The 17,401-nt window shown below is 28.2% G+C and overlaps 2 protein-coding genes across 5 annotated transcripts; both read right to left on the bottom strand.

The window, feature by feature from the left end:
- Positions 1 to 9,327: 9,327 nt before the first annotated feature.
- On the bottom strand, positions 9,328 to 11,761 carry LOC137821940 (protein CHUP1, chloroplastic). 3 transcript variants are annotated; one of them, XM_068626754.2, is made up of 4 exons: positions 11,444 to 11,761; positions 11,167 to 11,240; positions 10,460 to 11,080; positions 9,328 to 10,309 (listed from the first exon to the last, which is right to left on the bottom strand). In XM_068626754.2, the coding sequence occupies exons 1-4, from the start codon at positions 11,556 to 11,558 to the stop codon at positions 9,383 to 9,385; spliced, it is 1,737 nt and encodes a 578-aa protein (XP_068482855.1). In that variant the 5' UTR covers positions 11,559 to 11,761; the 3' UTR covers positions 9,328 to 9,382. The 3 variants fall into 3 exon arrangements, with proteins under 3 accessions (XP_068482855.1, XP_068482854.1, XP_068482857.1); XM_068626753.2 differs by having other exon boundaries at positions 11,164 to 11,240; positions 11,444 to 11,750; XM_068626756.2 differs by lacking the exon at positions 11,167 to 11,240 and having other exon boundaries at positions 11,444 to 11,561.
- Positions 11,762 to 13,875: 2,114 nt separating this feature from the next.
- On the bottom strand, positions 13,876 to 16,028 carry LOC137822990 (uncharacterized). Of its 2 annotated transcripts, none has more exons than XM_068628054.2 (4): positions 15,697 to 16,028; positions 15,470 to 15,591; positions 14,403 to 14,570; positions 13,876 to 14,203 (listed from the first exon to the last, which is right to left on the bottom strand). In XM_068628054.2, exons 1-4 carry the CDS (start codon positions 15,949 to 15,951, stop codon positions 14,110 to 14,112), a joined length of 639 nt encoding a protein of 212 aa, XP_068484155.1. In that variant the 5' UTR covers positions 15,952 to 16,028; the 3' UTR covers positions 13,876 to 14,109. The 2 variants fall into 2 exon arrangements, with proteins under 2 accessions (XP_068484155.1, XP_090151484.1); XM_090295358.1 differs by having other exon boundaries at positions 15,470 to 15,604; positions 15,697 to 15,982.
- Positions 16,029 to 17,401: the final 1,373 nt, after the last annotated feature.

The following is a 17,401-nucleotide window of genomic DNA, read 5'->3' on the forward strand; positions in this document are numbered from 1 at the left end:
TCATAATCATCTTCATTACTCTTTCTTATCTTTTAATATGGTATTCATATCAATTATTTATTATCAAATAATAATTAATATCATTATTAACTATTTTCAATACTGAAAAGATTTTCCCTTTCAAGGTTATCTCACTTCTAAAGTGATATCCACGTGTCTATATGAAACCTTATTTTACTATTATTTATTATTATTATTATTATTATACGGTAAAGGTTTTCACAAAAAAAAAAACTTCCAAATAAAAAGCCAACTGAGAAATTCCATTCCTCTTGTTTTATTTCTAATTGATCCCATTTCAGAGTCGACGTTGTGTAATACTCTAAGCTTAAAATGTTTAAATAAATTTTAATTGTTTTAAATTTATTTAATGATATTTTTTCTAAAATATTTCAACTTTAGTTAAGGTATGATATTTAATAACACCGATGGTAGTACTGCTGATTAAATAAAATAATTTTCAGTCATTAAATCAATTGTATTGTTATAGTTGGTTTTTCATGCTTACGAAATTATAAAGCACGCTCAATGAACTTGTTGCTTCTCTTCTGAAACAACCTTTTCCATTTACTTATTCTTTATATCAAATCCAATAAATTTAAGAGAGAAAAAATCTTAGTTTATTTGAATAAAAATAAAATTAATTTCTTTATAAATCAAAATTAATTTTGTATTTGTAAGAGGCTTAGATAGTATCATTTGAATAATTTATTATTATTTTTCTATCGTGTTTTCCTTCCTCCCTTCTTGTGTCTAAGGTTTAAGGATTATACTTGAAAAGAAATTTAATATTCTAAGTGAATATTACTTTTGGGTTGCTATCCCTTTTATCTTTATATTTATTTTAATCAACTCAACATTTTTCATTATCAAGTATTACCAAATAATCATAATTGAACCCGAATAATCGTGTTTGAGCTAGTACAAATTTATGAATAAACTAATTTAAAAAAATATTATTCACATGTTCAAATTTTTAAACATGTTTTGAACTAAATCATATATAAACAAATTTAAAATGATGAAGAAAGTTATTTTTGTTTTTCTCTTGAAGTAGTTATTGAAAAATTGGTGGGGGTGTAACATAATAATTTAAAAAGAAAGAAAGGATTATTGGTTAATTGTTGAAATAGTAATTTGAGAAAGTAGGTATTAGGTTAATGTGATGAGTAATGGGGTTGGCATGAAAGACAATTGACTTTTGGAAGCTGTGGTGTCCACTCCAATTCTACTTTCTATTCATTCTACTTGTGTCTTATGCTTTTGCGTCCACTCAACGCTCTTTCAATCTTCTCTCTCCTACGTTTCACCATTATTATTATTATTTTTCTTATAATATAATATCTACACTTCTCAGGTCAACTCTTTAATTAAAACTTTAATTAACTTTTAATTAATATAAACTTATATATTTTAATTGAATTCGTAGTATTTGATTTTGTGATGAAGAATTACTTTGTATCGTAATTATGTGTATTTTTTTATGGTTAATCTTGTTTTAATATTTAATATTTAATTTTTAAACAACAAAATAAAATATTATTTTAGTAAAAATAATTAAGATTTTATAACTTTCTTTATAGTACTATACTTGAGATTGTAACTAATTATCAATGTTTTTAGAAGAAATTTACAAGTTTAGAATGCAGCAAAGCAAATAGATGTTGTGTGTGCATTGACAATTACCAAATAGAAGACAGAAAACAAAACAAAAGAATTTTTTAGTTCTAACTTCCATTATAAACTTGATTTTATTTTACCTTTTTATTCAAAAATAAAATAAAAATAATTGATAATTTTGATTTTTTAAAATAATTATTTAATGATATTGGTTTGAAAAATAATTTGTTTGAATTTATTTAAAAAATAGTTATATAGAATATAACAATTTAGAAAATAATAATTTGATGAAATACTTTTTTATAAAAACATATCTAACTATTTAAAAAAATATGTAAATAAAAAATTGTTAACAAAATTAACATTTATAAATTTTGAAATGATTTACTTTTGAAATTTTGGTTTAAATTTTTCATAGAAAAAATTAAAAAATAGTGGAAAATATTTTATACAATTTAAATTATTTATTTATGAATAATAAATATAATAATTAAAATATTTATAAATGTAATATTGAAAATTGACTTAGAATATTTTTCAATATAGGATCTGGTTTTACATTTTTTACATTTACTTAATCTATATTTTATTTATAGATAAATAGATATTAATATTATATTTTTTTTTAATTTAATACAAAACTAAATAACCACTTCTCTAAATATTTAATGTTCTAAAAATTAAATTTTTACATTTTTAATTTTCTAATTAATCAATTCTTAAAATAATTACTTTTTCTAAATATTTCTCTTAAATTATAATATTTTTAAACAACTATTTAATATTTATCAATATAATTAGTTTAATAAATTAATAATTTTTAATATATTTATTTTTCTGTAATATTATTCCTCAATGTAATTACTTTTCTAAAAATTTTAATTTTTAAAATATATTTTTTCTACAATTTCATTCAGAATATTTTTTTTTTAAAATATAACTATTTTTCGAGATAATATGATTTATCTTAAAGTTTTAAAATTATCTTTTCTTCCTTTTTAAATATATAAACAAAAAAAATAAAATAAAACTAAATTCTGAATTATTAGAGTAAATTGTACTATTTAAATAGTTATTTAACATATTTAAATAAATATTTAACAAAATATGCTATTGGATTAACTAAATGATCCAAATATACTCTTTTTCTTAATATTTTAAAAAATAATAATATGATACTCTTTTTCTTAATATTAAAAAAAATATGATACTCTTTCATTCTTAAATTAAATATTAAAACTAGAAACAAGTCGAATCATATAAAAAAAGACCCAAATAAAGTTACTGTAAAATAAAGATCATATCATTCTAATGAAAAACAAAATTAAATAATATAAAATAAATTAAAAAATAGACATAAATTTTTTAATAAAAAATTAATTAAAAATATTTAAATTTATAAGGAATTTAAAAAGCTATAAAGTAAGGCAAAATCATTTCAAAAATTTATTTAATTATTTTTATTCTATAACCTTAGTTTAGGCCATCCACAACGCCTAACAAATGCTAGGTGTGATTCGCAAGTGATTCTCTACTGTGAGCACTTAAAGGTGTTCTTTTCTTAACAAAAAAAAATCAGTGTTTATATATATATATATATATATATATAATTTATTTATTTTTAAATTAGAAATTTATTTAACACACATAATTTTTCTAATATTTTTTTATTCATTCTTTTTACTCCAAAGTTCCTGATGTTGGTTATTAGTCCTGATAACTATCAGCCCGTATTAATCCATAATCGCAACAAATCCCCATTTAAACTAATTTTATTTCTTCTAAATTATTTATTTGATTTGTGTTGATTTCAATAAAATAAAATCAAAAGCAATTCCATTGTAATATTTATTTTAAAGTTGTAATTTCTATTGATTTATATAATTTGAATGTTATTGTAATTACGTAATTTAGTTTTTTTTATCATTTTAAATAAATTTTAATTTAGTTAAAAAATTAGGTAGTTTTAGAAACATTCCACAAAATAATAGCATAAATATTTTTTTTTATGTTGTAAATAAAATAATAATAATTTAATAAATTAATTAATTAAAATCATCAAATGTGATTTTTTTGGGATCTATTTAAGAATCCAGAAAAAGATAGTGCTTTGAAAAGATAAATTCTTATAGAAGTGCTTACATGTAAAAATGAGTGAATTACCCTAAATTAAAATCTCCTTGGAAATGACATACGAATATTTATGTTATTATGGTAGAATAAGATACCAAATCACATTCTTATCTTTACAATACAAATATTTAAGATTTGTTTTATAACGAAAATATAAGTTAAGATATGAGAATAGAATAAAAACGTGACTGATAAGATTTTCTTCTATTACTTACTATATTTACGATGAGATTATACCAAACACATTTTTTCATGAAATTAAGAAAAGAAAGAAAATACACAAAAGCAAGAAAACAACAAGAAAATTTTGTGACAAAAACACTAAAGAATAGGCACAATTTAGTCACAGATTTTTTCCATAAATTTACCATTTAGTGATGGAAATTTTCCATCACAAATTTGCTTCCTATGTGTTTGATGGCTTTTCACATGTGTTTTTCTTAGAGATTTCAATTTGAATCTTGTCACCATGGTTTGCATTCTTTTATAGGTCCTTCTCAAAATACTAGCTTTAATTATTCTCCAACAACACCTAAAATGTTATCTTAAGTGAGTTCTTAAGCAATGAAGGAAGAATTAAGAGGAAAATCAATATAAGCTCAACTAGAGTTGGAGAATTTTGAAATGAAAGATTAATAATGACAAAACTGAAAAAATTCAAAAAAAAAATTTGTAAACAAAAATTAAGGCAAATTTTAGTAGTAAGCACACAAAAGGAGTCTTAATGAATAAGTCTAGAATTAGATTTCAAAAACAAAAAAGATAATGCAAGCTGAATGAAGAACATATAAGTATACTCAAAGATGCTTCAATACACAATTGAAGTCATAAAACTAACTAGAAGAGCAAAGAAGTGTATCAAAGAGTGTAGTTTGTGGTATGAGTAGATCTATTTCTTTGCTTTTATATTGTATATGTCTTGACACTTGTGTATTACTTTTTGTTCTCATATTTTACTTTATTTTTTTCAGTTTACGAGACTATGCCTTTTGCATTTCTCAATTCACTTTCAAGAACTAAAAAATTTGGCTTAAACTCAACTAGCAAAGTGTGCAACATGTTCAAAGCAAATGATTCAACTAAGTGGCTAATGGATGAAGAAGTGGTGGACCTCTTTCCTCAAGGAATTTGCACTAAGAACAACACCTCAAAACACCACACATGGAATTAAAAAACCAAACAAACATTATTCAAAAAAACGTAGAAGAACATAATCGATTATGGTTTCCCTTAAAACATAAGCATAATCGATTATCCACAATTTTCAAAAGCATAATCGATTATGATTTGCCTTAAACCAAAAACATAATTGATTATCAACAGCTTTTTAACAACATAATCAATTATGATTTCATTCAAGCACATATGATAATCGATTATGTCAAAAAAATAAAGAAGTATATGCATTGTGGATAATAGATTATCCACTACTTTTTGTGGGTTAATCAATTACATGACATGTGTTTTTCGTATGTTTAATTGATTATGTGTCTTCAAATAAAAATGCTTACCTCAAGTCTTCGAAGATCAAGCATATATGTGTGCATCAATTTGCTTCACTCACCACACTACCACCACCAACAACTCACTTTGAGACCAAAACCCTAATCACATTCAACCAATGTGGTTTTCCCCGTTAATCTTTTATCATGTGAGAAGAAACCCTACACATTCATCCCCCATTTCGACGCCTCCACGTCCACGTAAAATGGCATAGACAAACACAAACCATCCCCACAACTGGTTATCTCCGTCTAAAGGGGGGCCGAGTAGGGGAGAGAGTGGGGGAGTTTATGAAGTTTTGGAAGTGTAAGGTTGTACCTTCTGCACATGTTACAACATGGAGGGTGTTGGAAAATAAGTTGGCTACTAAGGCTAACTTGGAAAAACGTGGGATCACGGTGGTAAGTTCTGTGTATAGTCTTTGCGGGGTGGAGGAGGAATCTAACACTCATATGTTCTTTGAGTGTAGTTTTGCGTGGCGAGTGTGGAACCTTTGTTGTGCTTGGTTGGGTGTGCAAAGTGTGTTTCATAATGTTCCACTGCTAAATTTCTCTCAGTTTAGGTTGAGTAACGTGTTTGTTTCGGTAAATGAGGTTTGGGGAGTAATTTGGATCACGGTCGTCAACGAAATCTGGAAACATAGAAACAAAGTAATATTTAGAGGGGGTGTAATAGATGTATTGGAAGTATTCGCGTTGGTGCAACTAAAGGCATGAGCTTGGGTTACTTCCAAGTCGTGGGATGCAATCTTTTCCTTCTCTGATTGGTGTGTTGATCCTTTGATCTGTATGGAGATGATGTTTTGATGTCTTGTTTGGGTATATGAGTGAGGGTTGTAGGCGGCTCTTTTCGGATTTATTTAAGTATTTAAGAGTTGGCGGAGTGTGTGTGTTGTGGACAAGGTTAAAGATCGTGTATTTTGTATAAGGGTTGGGTCACCCCTAAAGTGACTCTCATTTATTAATTGTTTATTGCTGATAAAAAAAAAATTCCCATAACTGTTTGCGGAAACCGTCTATTCCTAGGAACAAACATAGTGTTAAGCGGAAACCGTCTATTCCTAGGAACAAACATAGTGTTAATGAAATTTGTTAGAATGCTATAGGCATGCACTCTTTTTAAAGAGGCAAATATTTTCACACAAAAAAATTCTAATGATCGAATAGAAAAAAAAAAACTCAAACTAGGAAGTATAAGAAATAAAACAATTCGATTTTTATGTATTTACACTTTAGAAAATTTTTGCAAAAATCTTAGTACTACTTCTAAAAAAGTTATTAATGAACTAAAAAGACTACAAACAATTTAGAAGATTCAAAAAATTAAAGCTATGTAATAAGTAATAAGACGTATTATCAAAATCAAAGTAAGAATTCCAAAAATGAATTTTCTTATAAATAAGTAAAAAACGTTCTGCGTTAAATTTCATTATTGTGCTGAAGTGTATAATATTTTGTAAAGGTTTCTATACATTTTTCAAATACACCCAAATTAAAAATCTTACACTGCTGATAAAAAAAACTCATAACTAATATTTGTTTTAAGAATGCAATAAATTTGGAATATTTTAAAAGTAAAACAGTATAAATTTAAAAATATATAACAAAAAACTGATAATTTTATCATGAGCAACTAATAAAAATTAAAAAAATAAAATTATATTAGTAATAATTATTGTCACTAAAAAAATATTTTCACTCTACTTTTATTATTATACATTTACTATAGTACAGTTTTACGCATTTAAACCGGCAGCTGTTAATTATCACTTATTTATTTTCTTTTGGAGTAGATGATTTTGCGGGGCATTGTTCGTCACAGACCCACCTTTCCCGTTTTCCCCATTGTAACCAAACGTAGCTTTAAAAGAAATTCTATATAAAGGATTAGGTAAATAAATTAGTCTAATTAAAAAATACAAATTATATTTAGAAAATTTTCTTAACTATATATATAATATATATTGAGTTGTGTATGTTTAATATACTTTCTTATCTCACTCATCTATACGTCTTTTAAGAAAGAATATGACACAACTTAAATTTTTAAAATGAACATTATCTTAAAAATTGATTATAACAATATTATTTTTCAAATTTGAAATTAAAACTCGTCCAAAAATATAGGATACGAGAGAACTCAAATTTTTAAAATGGAGATTATCTTAAAAATTGATTATAACGATATTATTTTTTAAATTTAAAATTAAAACTCGTCCAAAAATATAGGATAATGTAGATTCTTTTGGATTTGAATTGGGAAATGAGTTGTTCCAATCTTGTATGAGAATATTAGGATTCCACCATTGTGAATGGTGGCCACTAGTAGAAAGGTAGGAAGTAAAACGAAAATTGTGTCCCTATATAATAGTTGGTGGCATGCTAAATAATGAATACCTACCCTACTGCCATTCAAGTTGCTCGTCACTCTAAAATTGCATTTATTTCACATTTTCTAAACATAATGACAATTTAAAACCATTCCAAACATTTCAACCATCAACTCATAAACTTCGAGATATTTCAAGATAAACTTTCACTACTCTACATTTTCATTAATTTAATTTTCAAAAATCCTGGTTTCGTATTTTTGAATAATATTTTAAAAACTTATATTTTGTTATGATGAAGGTAAGGCAGAAGAAATAATGAAATAGAGCCCTTTTACCACTTTTTCTACAATTAAACCAAAAACTTTGTTAAGTATCACCATAATGCTCCAATTTATAAGATACTATTCTTTTAGATTATACTTTACTTCAAATTTCTCCATAGCATTATGTTATAATTTTTTTTTATTAAATAGAAATACTATATTTTACGTCGATTAGATATAAAGATTTTTAGTAATATATATAAATAGAAAGATTTTTGATAATATAATGTAAATCTCATCTTATAAATAAGATCTATAAGATTAAATTAAGATTAAAATTCACTTCTTGATATAATATCAAAGTCATTTACAATCTATCATAATGAGAGTTTGTTGATCTGATTGTATAAGATTAAATTAAGTTAAAATTCACTTCTTAATAATTTTTTTTTTTACAATGGATATTCCATCCATTCTTTAATAATTAATGTAATATGTGAGATGATTTTTTTTTTATAATAATTACATATTTATGTGAAATTAAGTGTTTTGTATTAATAATTATAAAGCTTCGTTTTAAGTGTAAGATGACTAAAGTGTAATACCTATTTCTAACCATTTTTCTTTTTGGTAAGGAATGCTTTTTTAGAGAATTTTCTTTCTAATCTCTTAACTATTTTGTTGTAATTAAGAATGACAGAAATAATTTAGTATTAGAGAATAATTGTTCTTTAACTTAGGCAAAGATAACTATGAACTAAAAGTAATAACTTTTGATTAGCATAACTTTTAAGGGTTATAAAAGAGAATTGGATGGGTAAACTAGAACCAAATTTTTTTAGCATTCTTCGAATCATGCCACACAGGCATGGTGAACGTAGTAGAGAATGAAAACTTCCACTAGAAAATGTTGACGAGCCCTTAAACCAGAATTATATTGCGTGATGAGCATAAACAATGATTAATGCTTAACTCAAAGGCTCAAAATACCAGTCATGTGCACCCTATCAGAAGAATACTTAAAGGTACACACTTTCTAAGACATTAAGGAGATGTGACACACTTTTACAATCATATATGAAGGTTCTACCAAGGTGAAAAGAAAAAAGCTTAATTTGCTTACTAAACAATGCAAACTTTTCAATATGGAAGAAAACAAGAACATATAAACTATGTTCATTAGCTTCGAAACCATATTTAATGAGTTTCGTTCTCTGTATAATCATTATGATAATTGTGATCATACTAAAAAAATCTTAAGAAGAAAGACTTAAGTTGTCTCCTATGAATTCAAAAAGTTTGGTTACTTTAGGTTAGAGTGCCTTGAAAAGGACAAATGAAAGACAAACTGAGAGGTTTTTTGAAGAAGGATGTCATGAATGTCCTGATGTTAACATGTGAAGATCTTGATGATTCGTAATTTGAAAAAGAAGGAAAAGAGCTTTTCCTTCTGTGTTACCATTCAATGCAGCATCATTTTCAAAGTGTGTTACCACAAATTCAACTCTGTTTCATACAATTAAGGATATTGTTATTTGATCCAGACACACGCTAGCAGAATCAGTGAAAAGAATAAAAATGCCACCAGATACACCATTGTGATTTTGACCCTGACATGCATGCTAGAAATGGGTTCATTCCTTGAATACACTTCATCTGAATGAACAATTATATTCCTGGCACCTTCACTCTCTTCAATGGAATCAATGTTGGTGGAGTTCAACACGTTTGAAGTCAGCTCCATGATCTTCCCAGATATTTTTTCTTTGTCATCTATTGCATTCTCAACAAGCTCTGGAATGTGTGGATGGGTAGATAGTTTAACTGAATCGCTGAAAGAGACTCTTTTCTTCTTTGGTATTATTGGACTCTCCAATAATTTGGATGTTGTATTAGTATTGACATTTTGGGGTAGGTTGATCACTGGGGTATTGCCACTGTTCCCTGGCTTGGATACGTATGATCCAATATTTGACATGGAAAAGGATAACCTACGTATTAGGCCAGGGCTGCTCCCAAGATTTCTACCTTTTGAAGAAATTTTGTTACACCAATCTTTTGTTTTTCTCCATCCCTGCATTTTCATACTACTGTTACTACTTTGGCTACTAGAAGAGCTTGCAAAGGTGGTAGTTTCAATTTCATCACTCTCTTCTAATGTGGCACTGGAGGAGACGCTTTCAAGCTCAAGGTCACTTATATCAGATGTTGATGCATGTTTTTCCTCACAAAGTTCTTTGCTTGAACTCATGTTGCAATCTCTTCTTGAGGCCCTTCTACTTTGTCTTTGATTATCCTGGATTTCACACCTCAACAATGTGTGAAGCCACCGCTGGTACACAACTTCCTGGACCATGTCAAATCTGTTTCTCTGCAATGTTTCAACTAGCTCTGAGAGTTCTTCATGCACATGTCCTAAACCAGCAATTTCTTCTTCTATTCTGGACCCTATTTCCTCCTGCACATGTAAAATACAATAAAACACAGTGCTAAATTCGTATCTATAACTAGCACCAAAGTCCTCTAATGCACCTTGTATGAGACGCAACGTATTAGGGTAATGAATGAATGGTATTCTCACCTTATTCTATGGTTTAGTGTTACTCACCTCTGTTCTGATTCTTGCTTGGGTAGTAGCCAACTTAACTTTCGCCTCCCTCTTTTCCAATTCAAGCTCTTTGTTTCTCCTCTTCAGTTCCAAAACTTCCACCTCAACGTGTTGAACATCTTTAAGTTTGTTATTTGTAGAAGAATTTCCACCTGAACTATGAAACTTCTGAAATTCGGTCACTTGCTGTTGGAGCATCAATATCTGCTCCCTCATAGGACTTGCATCACCCTTTTTCCTTTGCATCTCATTTATCATTTTCTTTGCAATATCTAGCTGCTTTTTTGACATCTGATCATCTCTTATTTTTTTCCGAATAATTTGACTATCTGACTCAAAGGAAGCAATGGTCTTCTCAAGAAACTCCACTTTTTCTGTCTTTTCCTCTAATTGTTTTTGCATTTGAGCAATGGCAGATTGCTCTTCCCTTAGACCATTCAATTCAAGAAGCTTCCTTTCAAGCTTTTCTTCTCTCCACTTGTAATTTGATACCAAATTCTGCACTATCTCCTTCACTGTAAGATTGTGCATTTTCTCACCACCTATTAGCAGCTCCAAGTCCTTAAATTCTCCTGTTAGCAGATTTTTTGGCATGTCAAAGTGAATCTCCTTCTCTTCATTCTGCAGCAAAATCAAATTCTATTGTGAGTTTCTTTCAACATTCCTATTGATTTTTTTTACAAAACACATGGAGGGCACCTCACCACCTGTATGACTTTATTAACCTTAACAGTGCTATTTTCCCACTCTTCAAACTCTTGTTGTGAGGACCCGTCACTTCCTTAACACCCCATAAGCATCATACCAAAATAGTAGAACAAATCAGCACAACGAAGACACAGAAATGAATGAAGTAACAAAAGGGGTTTACAATTTTGTATTGAAATTTGAAACTTGTTTTATACTATCCTTCCATAATTTCCAAACTTTTTTTCAAAAGAAAAAGAAATGGCATTCATATTAATAGATTAAAGATATTGGCACCTGAACAGTTTAATGTACACTTTCTCCTTGCAGAAGAAGAGCTGGTTTTTGTGCGCAAAATCCTTATTGCAGCAACTGAAGAAGCTACGATCATGAAGCTCACTCTGATTATCATGTGGTCCTTTACACAAGTAACAACAATTTGGCCTCCCAAATGGGACTTTGGTGAATGCCACTGAACTGAACCCAGTGAAATCCTTTAAAAATCACAACATTCTTATCAACTTCATCGTTAAAATATCTATCAGTGAAGCTCATCACTAAGAAGTGGCTGGCTTTGCTCAACACAATGGAATTGAATGCAATTGGAAGAAAATGAAACCCACTTTTGTATTTATTGTACACACTTTTGGGGCACGCACGTGCATCAAAGCACAATGGACAAACTTTGGTGCGAATCAGTGAGATACTAAAGGTGAGTCATAGTCATTCATTAGTGTATTCCTTTGCATGATTTGGTGGCACGTGTGTTGGGAAACAGTATCTGAGACCTTCATCTTTGGTTCATCCAATAAAAATATCTCATAATGTTGCAACTAAACAATGTTTTTGCCATCTGAAGACATTTACAAAAAACAAACATAAAATTAGTTTGTATACAATTTTAAAAAAATGAAATTTTAAAAAAATTATATAACTTTTTATATATTAACTTATATATAAGTTAATTTGAATTTCTTTTTATTTTTTATAATTTTCAAGTTTTTCTTTTTTTTAAAAAAATTTGTATGAAGAAACGTGTTCCAACAAAGATATTTCATGCATATTTTGTCTTAATTTTGCTGCACATATTTTCTAATACTTTCACACTAAAAGTTAAAGAAATTAATTAATTTAGTAAGTCACATCAAATTTATCTTAAATTGATATTTTCTTAAATTATTTTAACAATGATGAAATACATTTTTGTTCTTGTTTTAAATAATTCTATTAATTTTAATTCTATTATCTCTAGTAATTAATATATTTCTTTTTTATTGGATATGTATATAAATAGTAAAACCTTATACTTAAAATACTCTAAAATTAGTCGAAATAAAGTTTAAAAAATATTCAAGAGAAAATTAAGCTTTAACAAAGTCAAAATAGGGGAAGTTAGTGAATATGGTACGTGGTAAGAAAATAAAGTGAAAGAAAAAACTAGGACGAGATTTGTTGATATTTATTAAAAGTTTACAAAATTACGAAAATGTCATTTTTATTGAAGGAGTTTTATATATTTTTGGTTTTAATAAATTTTATATATTTGTGGTTTTTAATCAATTTTAATTGACTCTCTTTAAGTCCTTATTTATTTAATATATATTTTCGAAAATATTCTTTCTACTTATAATTTGTATACAGCTTTATATTTGATTTCCTTGTTTATTCTTTTAAATTTTATCTGTATTTGTGTTGAGTTATTCTTTACTATTGATGAATAGTTATTTTTAATTTTTTAAAAGTAACTAATAAAAAAAAACTAATTTAGTCTGCTGGTAATATTTGTTAAAACATTTAACTAAATTACTTTATTGGTATGCAAATTGTTAGAAGTATCTTATATCATTTGGGATTAGGGAGAAGAATTTGTTAAAAATGATATTGACTCTTGTTATTGGTTTTATTTGTTTTTAGAAATAGTATAATTCTTCAAGAGATTCAAAACTTAGGAAGAAAAAAAGTCGTTGTAAATAATTTATAGTTGTTTTATAAGGGTCATTTTTTTATTAATGTTATTCTACTTCTTGTGTATAGACAAGCTTTGAAGTTTAAAGATGCATTAAATGATCTTGATTTAATATTGAATGTGTGATTTTTTTAGCAACACATTTGGAATATGGTAGAGCTTTACAAACCAAGACATGACTTCTTTTCTTTTTCTCAGTAAAGCATATGGTCTTACTCAATTGTTTGACTATGTAATATTGATATCCACTTTTGTAGTAAAATTGTTTGCATGAAACAATTTGTAACACATTTTTCAAGAGATCTTGGTATTGGTATTGACAATAATTTGCAATATTTTATTGAAATAATTAAGAACCGTATAATTGATTGAAATAGTTAATAATAGTATAATCCCTACAATCATAAAATAAATATTTATTAGAGTTTAATATGTACTATGAAATACTTAAAGTAAGTTTAGTTATGTCAAACAAAACTTGACTAAATATACTTGCTTTTGTTTGTTAAAACAAAGTTTATCAAACGAGGCATGTACACGATAAATAATAGTAAAATAAGGTTTCATATAGACACGTGGGATCAGGGAGGTGTTAACAATTCTCGAAATGAGATTTCCTATAATGAGTCATTAATTATTAATAATAATAATAATAATAATAATAATAATAATAATAATAATAATAATAAATAAATAAGGTTTCTTCTGCGTCATCTCGCAGCAGCAGACTATAGCAGGTGCAAAGATTCGAAATATAAAGAAATGGGTAAAACTCTAATCCACTCTGGAATCTGTAGAAAGGTAATGTTTACATAAAAAAATCCTTTTATACAATCATAAAAGCAGCCAAACTATACTGTGCCAATTGCACCATTTTGTGTGTATGTGTGGCAGGTGAACATAAGTTATGGGAAATCAGAAAGTAGAAGAAAAAAGAAACCCAAATTGCTTTTGGGACTACTTTAATGAATAGATTTTGTGTAAGAAATTGTGTCCTTCACCATCTTCTAGACTTCCTTGATCTCCAAATAATTGCAGAAGGGTTAGGACAGATTCTGTATGGAATTTTTGGTGGAGGGGTACCAGGGACTCTGCAATGCAATTCTCAAACTATGTCACTAAAAGCTGTATTAAACAACCTTAATTAATGTCTCACTTGTATCCATAAAAATTTGTATGTAATCTACCTGGTCCCTTTAAATTTTTTTCTTTAACTTCAAGTTCTTCAATTTTATAACATTATACAAATTGAATAATTTAGTATGTTATGAACTTATTGATGAAACTTACTGTAATATAGAAAGATCAATTAGTGAAACATCCAAGTTGGTTGAACTGTCAAGCACAGAAACTGCAGAAATCATGGGCCTCAGTGGTGAAGCACAAGGCTGCTTGATGGCCAGAACTCTGCAGTTGAAAATGCTTGCTATGCTACTGTTGGAATGGGCCATTGTCAATCTATTACAAAGGAATAAAAACACTGTTTTCAGTTTTCCTCATCTAATAATACTACAAGGTTGCACAAGTAAAGAGAAGCAAATAGATTAAAGAAACAAACAAACAAACAGAAATCATGTTTTTGGTATGTGCTTAAGAGAATATAATGAATATGTGATTAGGTGTGAAATGCAATTGAATGGTCCTGCCACATGTGTAATCTACATCAATAGAGAATTCTAATACAAATGTTTGAATAAACATTACCCTAAAAGCTTTCAAAATAAAAGAACAAAATTAACTTTTACATAAAATGGAATTTTATTTTCACTATATTTGTAGCTTAATTTAATTTATAAAAATCCATTTTTTCAATTTTTAAAAATTGGACCCAACATATTTTTAAGGAGATTTAAGCAGCTTAAAAAGTGGATCCCAAAAGTTTTTGGCAGGCTTTGTCACCATTATAAGGCACCAGCATAAATTTTCTGAGAGCACCAGAAAGAAGTAACACACAACACAAATTAGACATTTAATAAACCAGGTCCCACTAATCCATGTTGATGTTGTCATATGAAGGCCAAGATCTTGCTGAATAAGATAGTTTAAGTGAAATCCCAAAACCTATCTACTTGAAGTTGACCTCTAATCACAGCCTAAACTTTCTGTTTCACCAAATGCATTTCCCAAAGAACCTTCAATTTCAGATGTTCATTGATCACCCAGATCAAGAAGACAATGACAGTATAGATAGATATTCAACTAGAATTAATTTTGTGGAGGACCCATATAACATTATGAAAGAAGAATCATCATCATCATCATCCACCTTTAAGCTCTATTAATGATCATTCCAATACACATTTAACTGATGAAATTGAACTCAAAAAGTTTGAAATGTTATGAAATTTTGGACCTACTTGTATAGAAAACTACAATCATGGAGTCCAACCACAAGCATGGAAGCTCCAATCTCTCTCACCGTGGCAGCGATCTTGGTTCCCTCCTGGTCCCCTTCCGTGACAATAATTTCAACCTTTGTCTGTAACACAATCCTATTATTATGACACATATCCGTTAATTTGAACACATGAAATTAAACCAGAAAGTGAAAGAGAAGAAAAGAAAGGCATAAAAGTGTACGTACGTTGGGGTAGGTGTTGCACATTTCTTGAAAGGAAAGGGCCAATTTGAAGCCATTGAGGCGAAGAACACGAGCTTTGGTTTTGCTTCTTGATGTTGCAGAGTGGTAGACATGGAGAAGAGTGATTATGTCGCCATAGCGAATGATGTTTGTGAGAGCCCATTGTAGAGCAGTTCTTGCTGCATCCACATCTTCCACAACAACCACAATCTTCTTCACATCCATCTCTGGCTCCCTCATGCTCTCTCTCTCTGTCATGTTCTTTGTTTATATATATCTTAAACTCAGCAAAGGTTGTCGTGTCTCTCTCTCAAACTTTGTGTCCATTCTTTCAATTGACCTTCAATTTAATATTCCACAACCAAATATGGATGGAAACTCTCCTGCTCTGCTTCTGCCTTGTCGCAATTAGGAAAATATAAATAAAAGATATTAAAATAGGTTTGCTTCAGTAATCACTCTAAAATTTCCAAGGAAAGAGACAGAGTAGGTAAAACAAAATTATAATAGGATATTTTTTGTGTTACGGTGAATTTATCGATAAGCACATTTTATACATAATAACAATAACATTTTATATATATATTTTTATATTTACTAATATTATTTAAATTTATATATATTATTTAAATTAAAAAATTTAATTTTAATAAATAGACCAAAATGGTTAGTTGATTGATAAGTTCGAACAAAAAAAAGTTATAACTCTAGTAAAGAAGGGATTAAGAGTTAAATGACTCTTGGGAAAAGAGTTAAAGTTGAGAAAATAGTTAATGTTGTTTTCTTCATAAAGTTTATTAGAGAGCATTTCAATTCTGGTTGAACTCAACTATAAGCCATGTACTTTGTGCATTTTTACCATATGTTGGTGCAAAAGGTTATGCTGCTTCGGGAGATGAGTATTGTCACTGATTAAGGATGTTACATATAGAAGAAGAACATTTACACTTTGCATAAAGTGTTTAATTCGACATCCATATTCAAGTTTGTTACATGCAAAAAGGACATTCAAGTAATCTAAAGTTGTTTAATGGCTAGAAATAATCTTTCAATATTCTTTAGTGTCTACATAAAGTCACTTTTCAAGAAGAATAATAGAGAGATCCTCATGCATAGAGCAAAAACCATGCCAAATCTCTGGATCCAAACAAGTTTTAAGGAAAACACTATGATTGTTCATGTAGTGAACTGGGAGAGTGTGTTTACCCTTGTATTCATTGAAAGATGCAATCTCTCTCTAGATAGCAAACCGAATGATCTCTTGATCATTACTCACAAAATTCTTATCTTAGCAAGAGTGGTTGTTTGAAAAATAATACTTGTTGAGCCAATAGTGGCTTGTAGAAATAATACTTAATTGAGCTAAAAGTGACTTATTGAAAGAATACCTGGTTAAGACAATAATGACTTGTTAAAAAAGTACTCGATTAAGCAAGAAATGACTTGATAAAAGAACAAGTAAATACTCAAGGTTTTAAGGACAAGTAAATACATGAAAATAGGTTGTGTCTATCATGGTACATCGGACATAATATATATCAACAAGTCAATAGCAAATTGATTGTCAAGTAAAACTATCGTCTGAGTAGTTATCAATGTCAAACAATACTTAAGGTTTTAACTTGCATAAGTCATGATCGAAAAGTTGCAAGAGTTATAATCTGATAATTTGTCAGAGTCATTTAAAAAATATTCGAGACAAGTGATT

Source organism: Phaseolus vulgaris, chromosome 9 (genome assembly GCF_051622355.1).
Source record: "Phaseolus vulgaris cultivar YP4 chromosome 9, ASM5162235v1, whole genome shotgun sequence".
Classification (NCBI taxonomy): Eukaryota; Viridiplantae; Streptophyta; class Magnoliopsida; order Fabales; family Fabaceae; genus Phaseolus; species Phaseolus vulgaris.

Bases quoted from the DNA above. Each gene is read 5' to 3' on its own strand.
- LOC137822990 (XM_068628054.2), bottom strand. From the start codon at position 15,951: ATGACAGAGAGAGAGAGCATGAGGGAGCCAGAGATGGATGTGAAGAAG. The intron at 15,592-15,696 runs GTACGTACACTT...ATTGTGTTACAG, and splicing joins TGTGCAACACCTACCCCAAC to ACAAAGGTTGAAATTATTGT. The intron at 14,571-15,469 runs GTAGGTCCAAAA...CCTTTGTAATAG, and splicing joins GATTGTAGTTTTCTATACAA to ATTGACAATGGCCCATTCCA.
- LOC137821940 (XM_068626753.2), bottom strand. From the start codon at position 11,558: ATGATAATCAGAGTGAGCTTCATGATCGTAGCTTCTTCAGTTGCTGCA. The intron at 11,081-11,163 runs GTGAGGTGCCCT...ATTTTGCTGCAG, and splicing joins TTAATAAAGTCATACAGGTG to AATGAAGAGAAGGAGATTCA. The intron at 10,310-10,459 runs GTGAGTAACACT...TTACATGTGCAG, and splicing joins AAGCAAGAATCAGAACAGAG to GAGGAAATAGGGTCCAGAAT.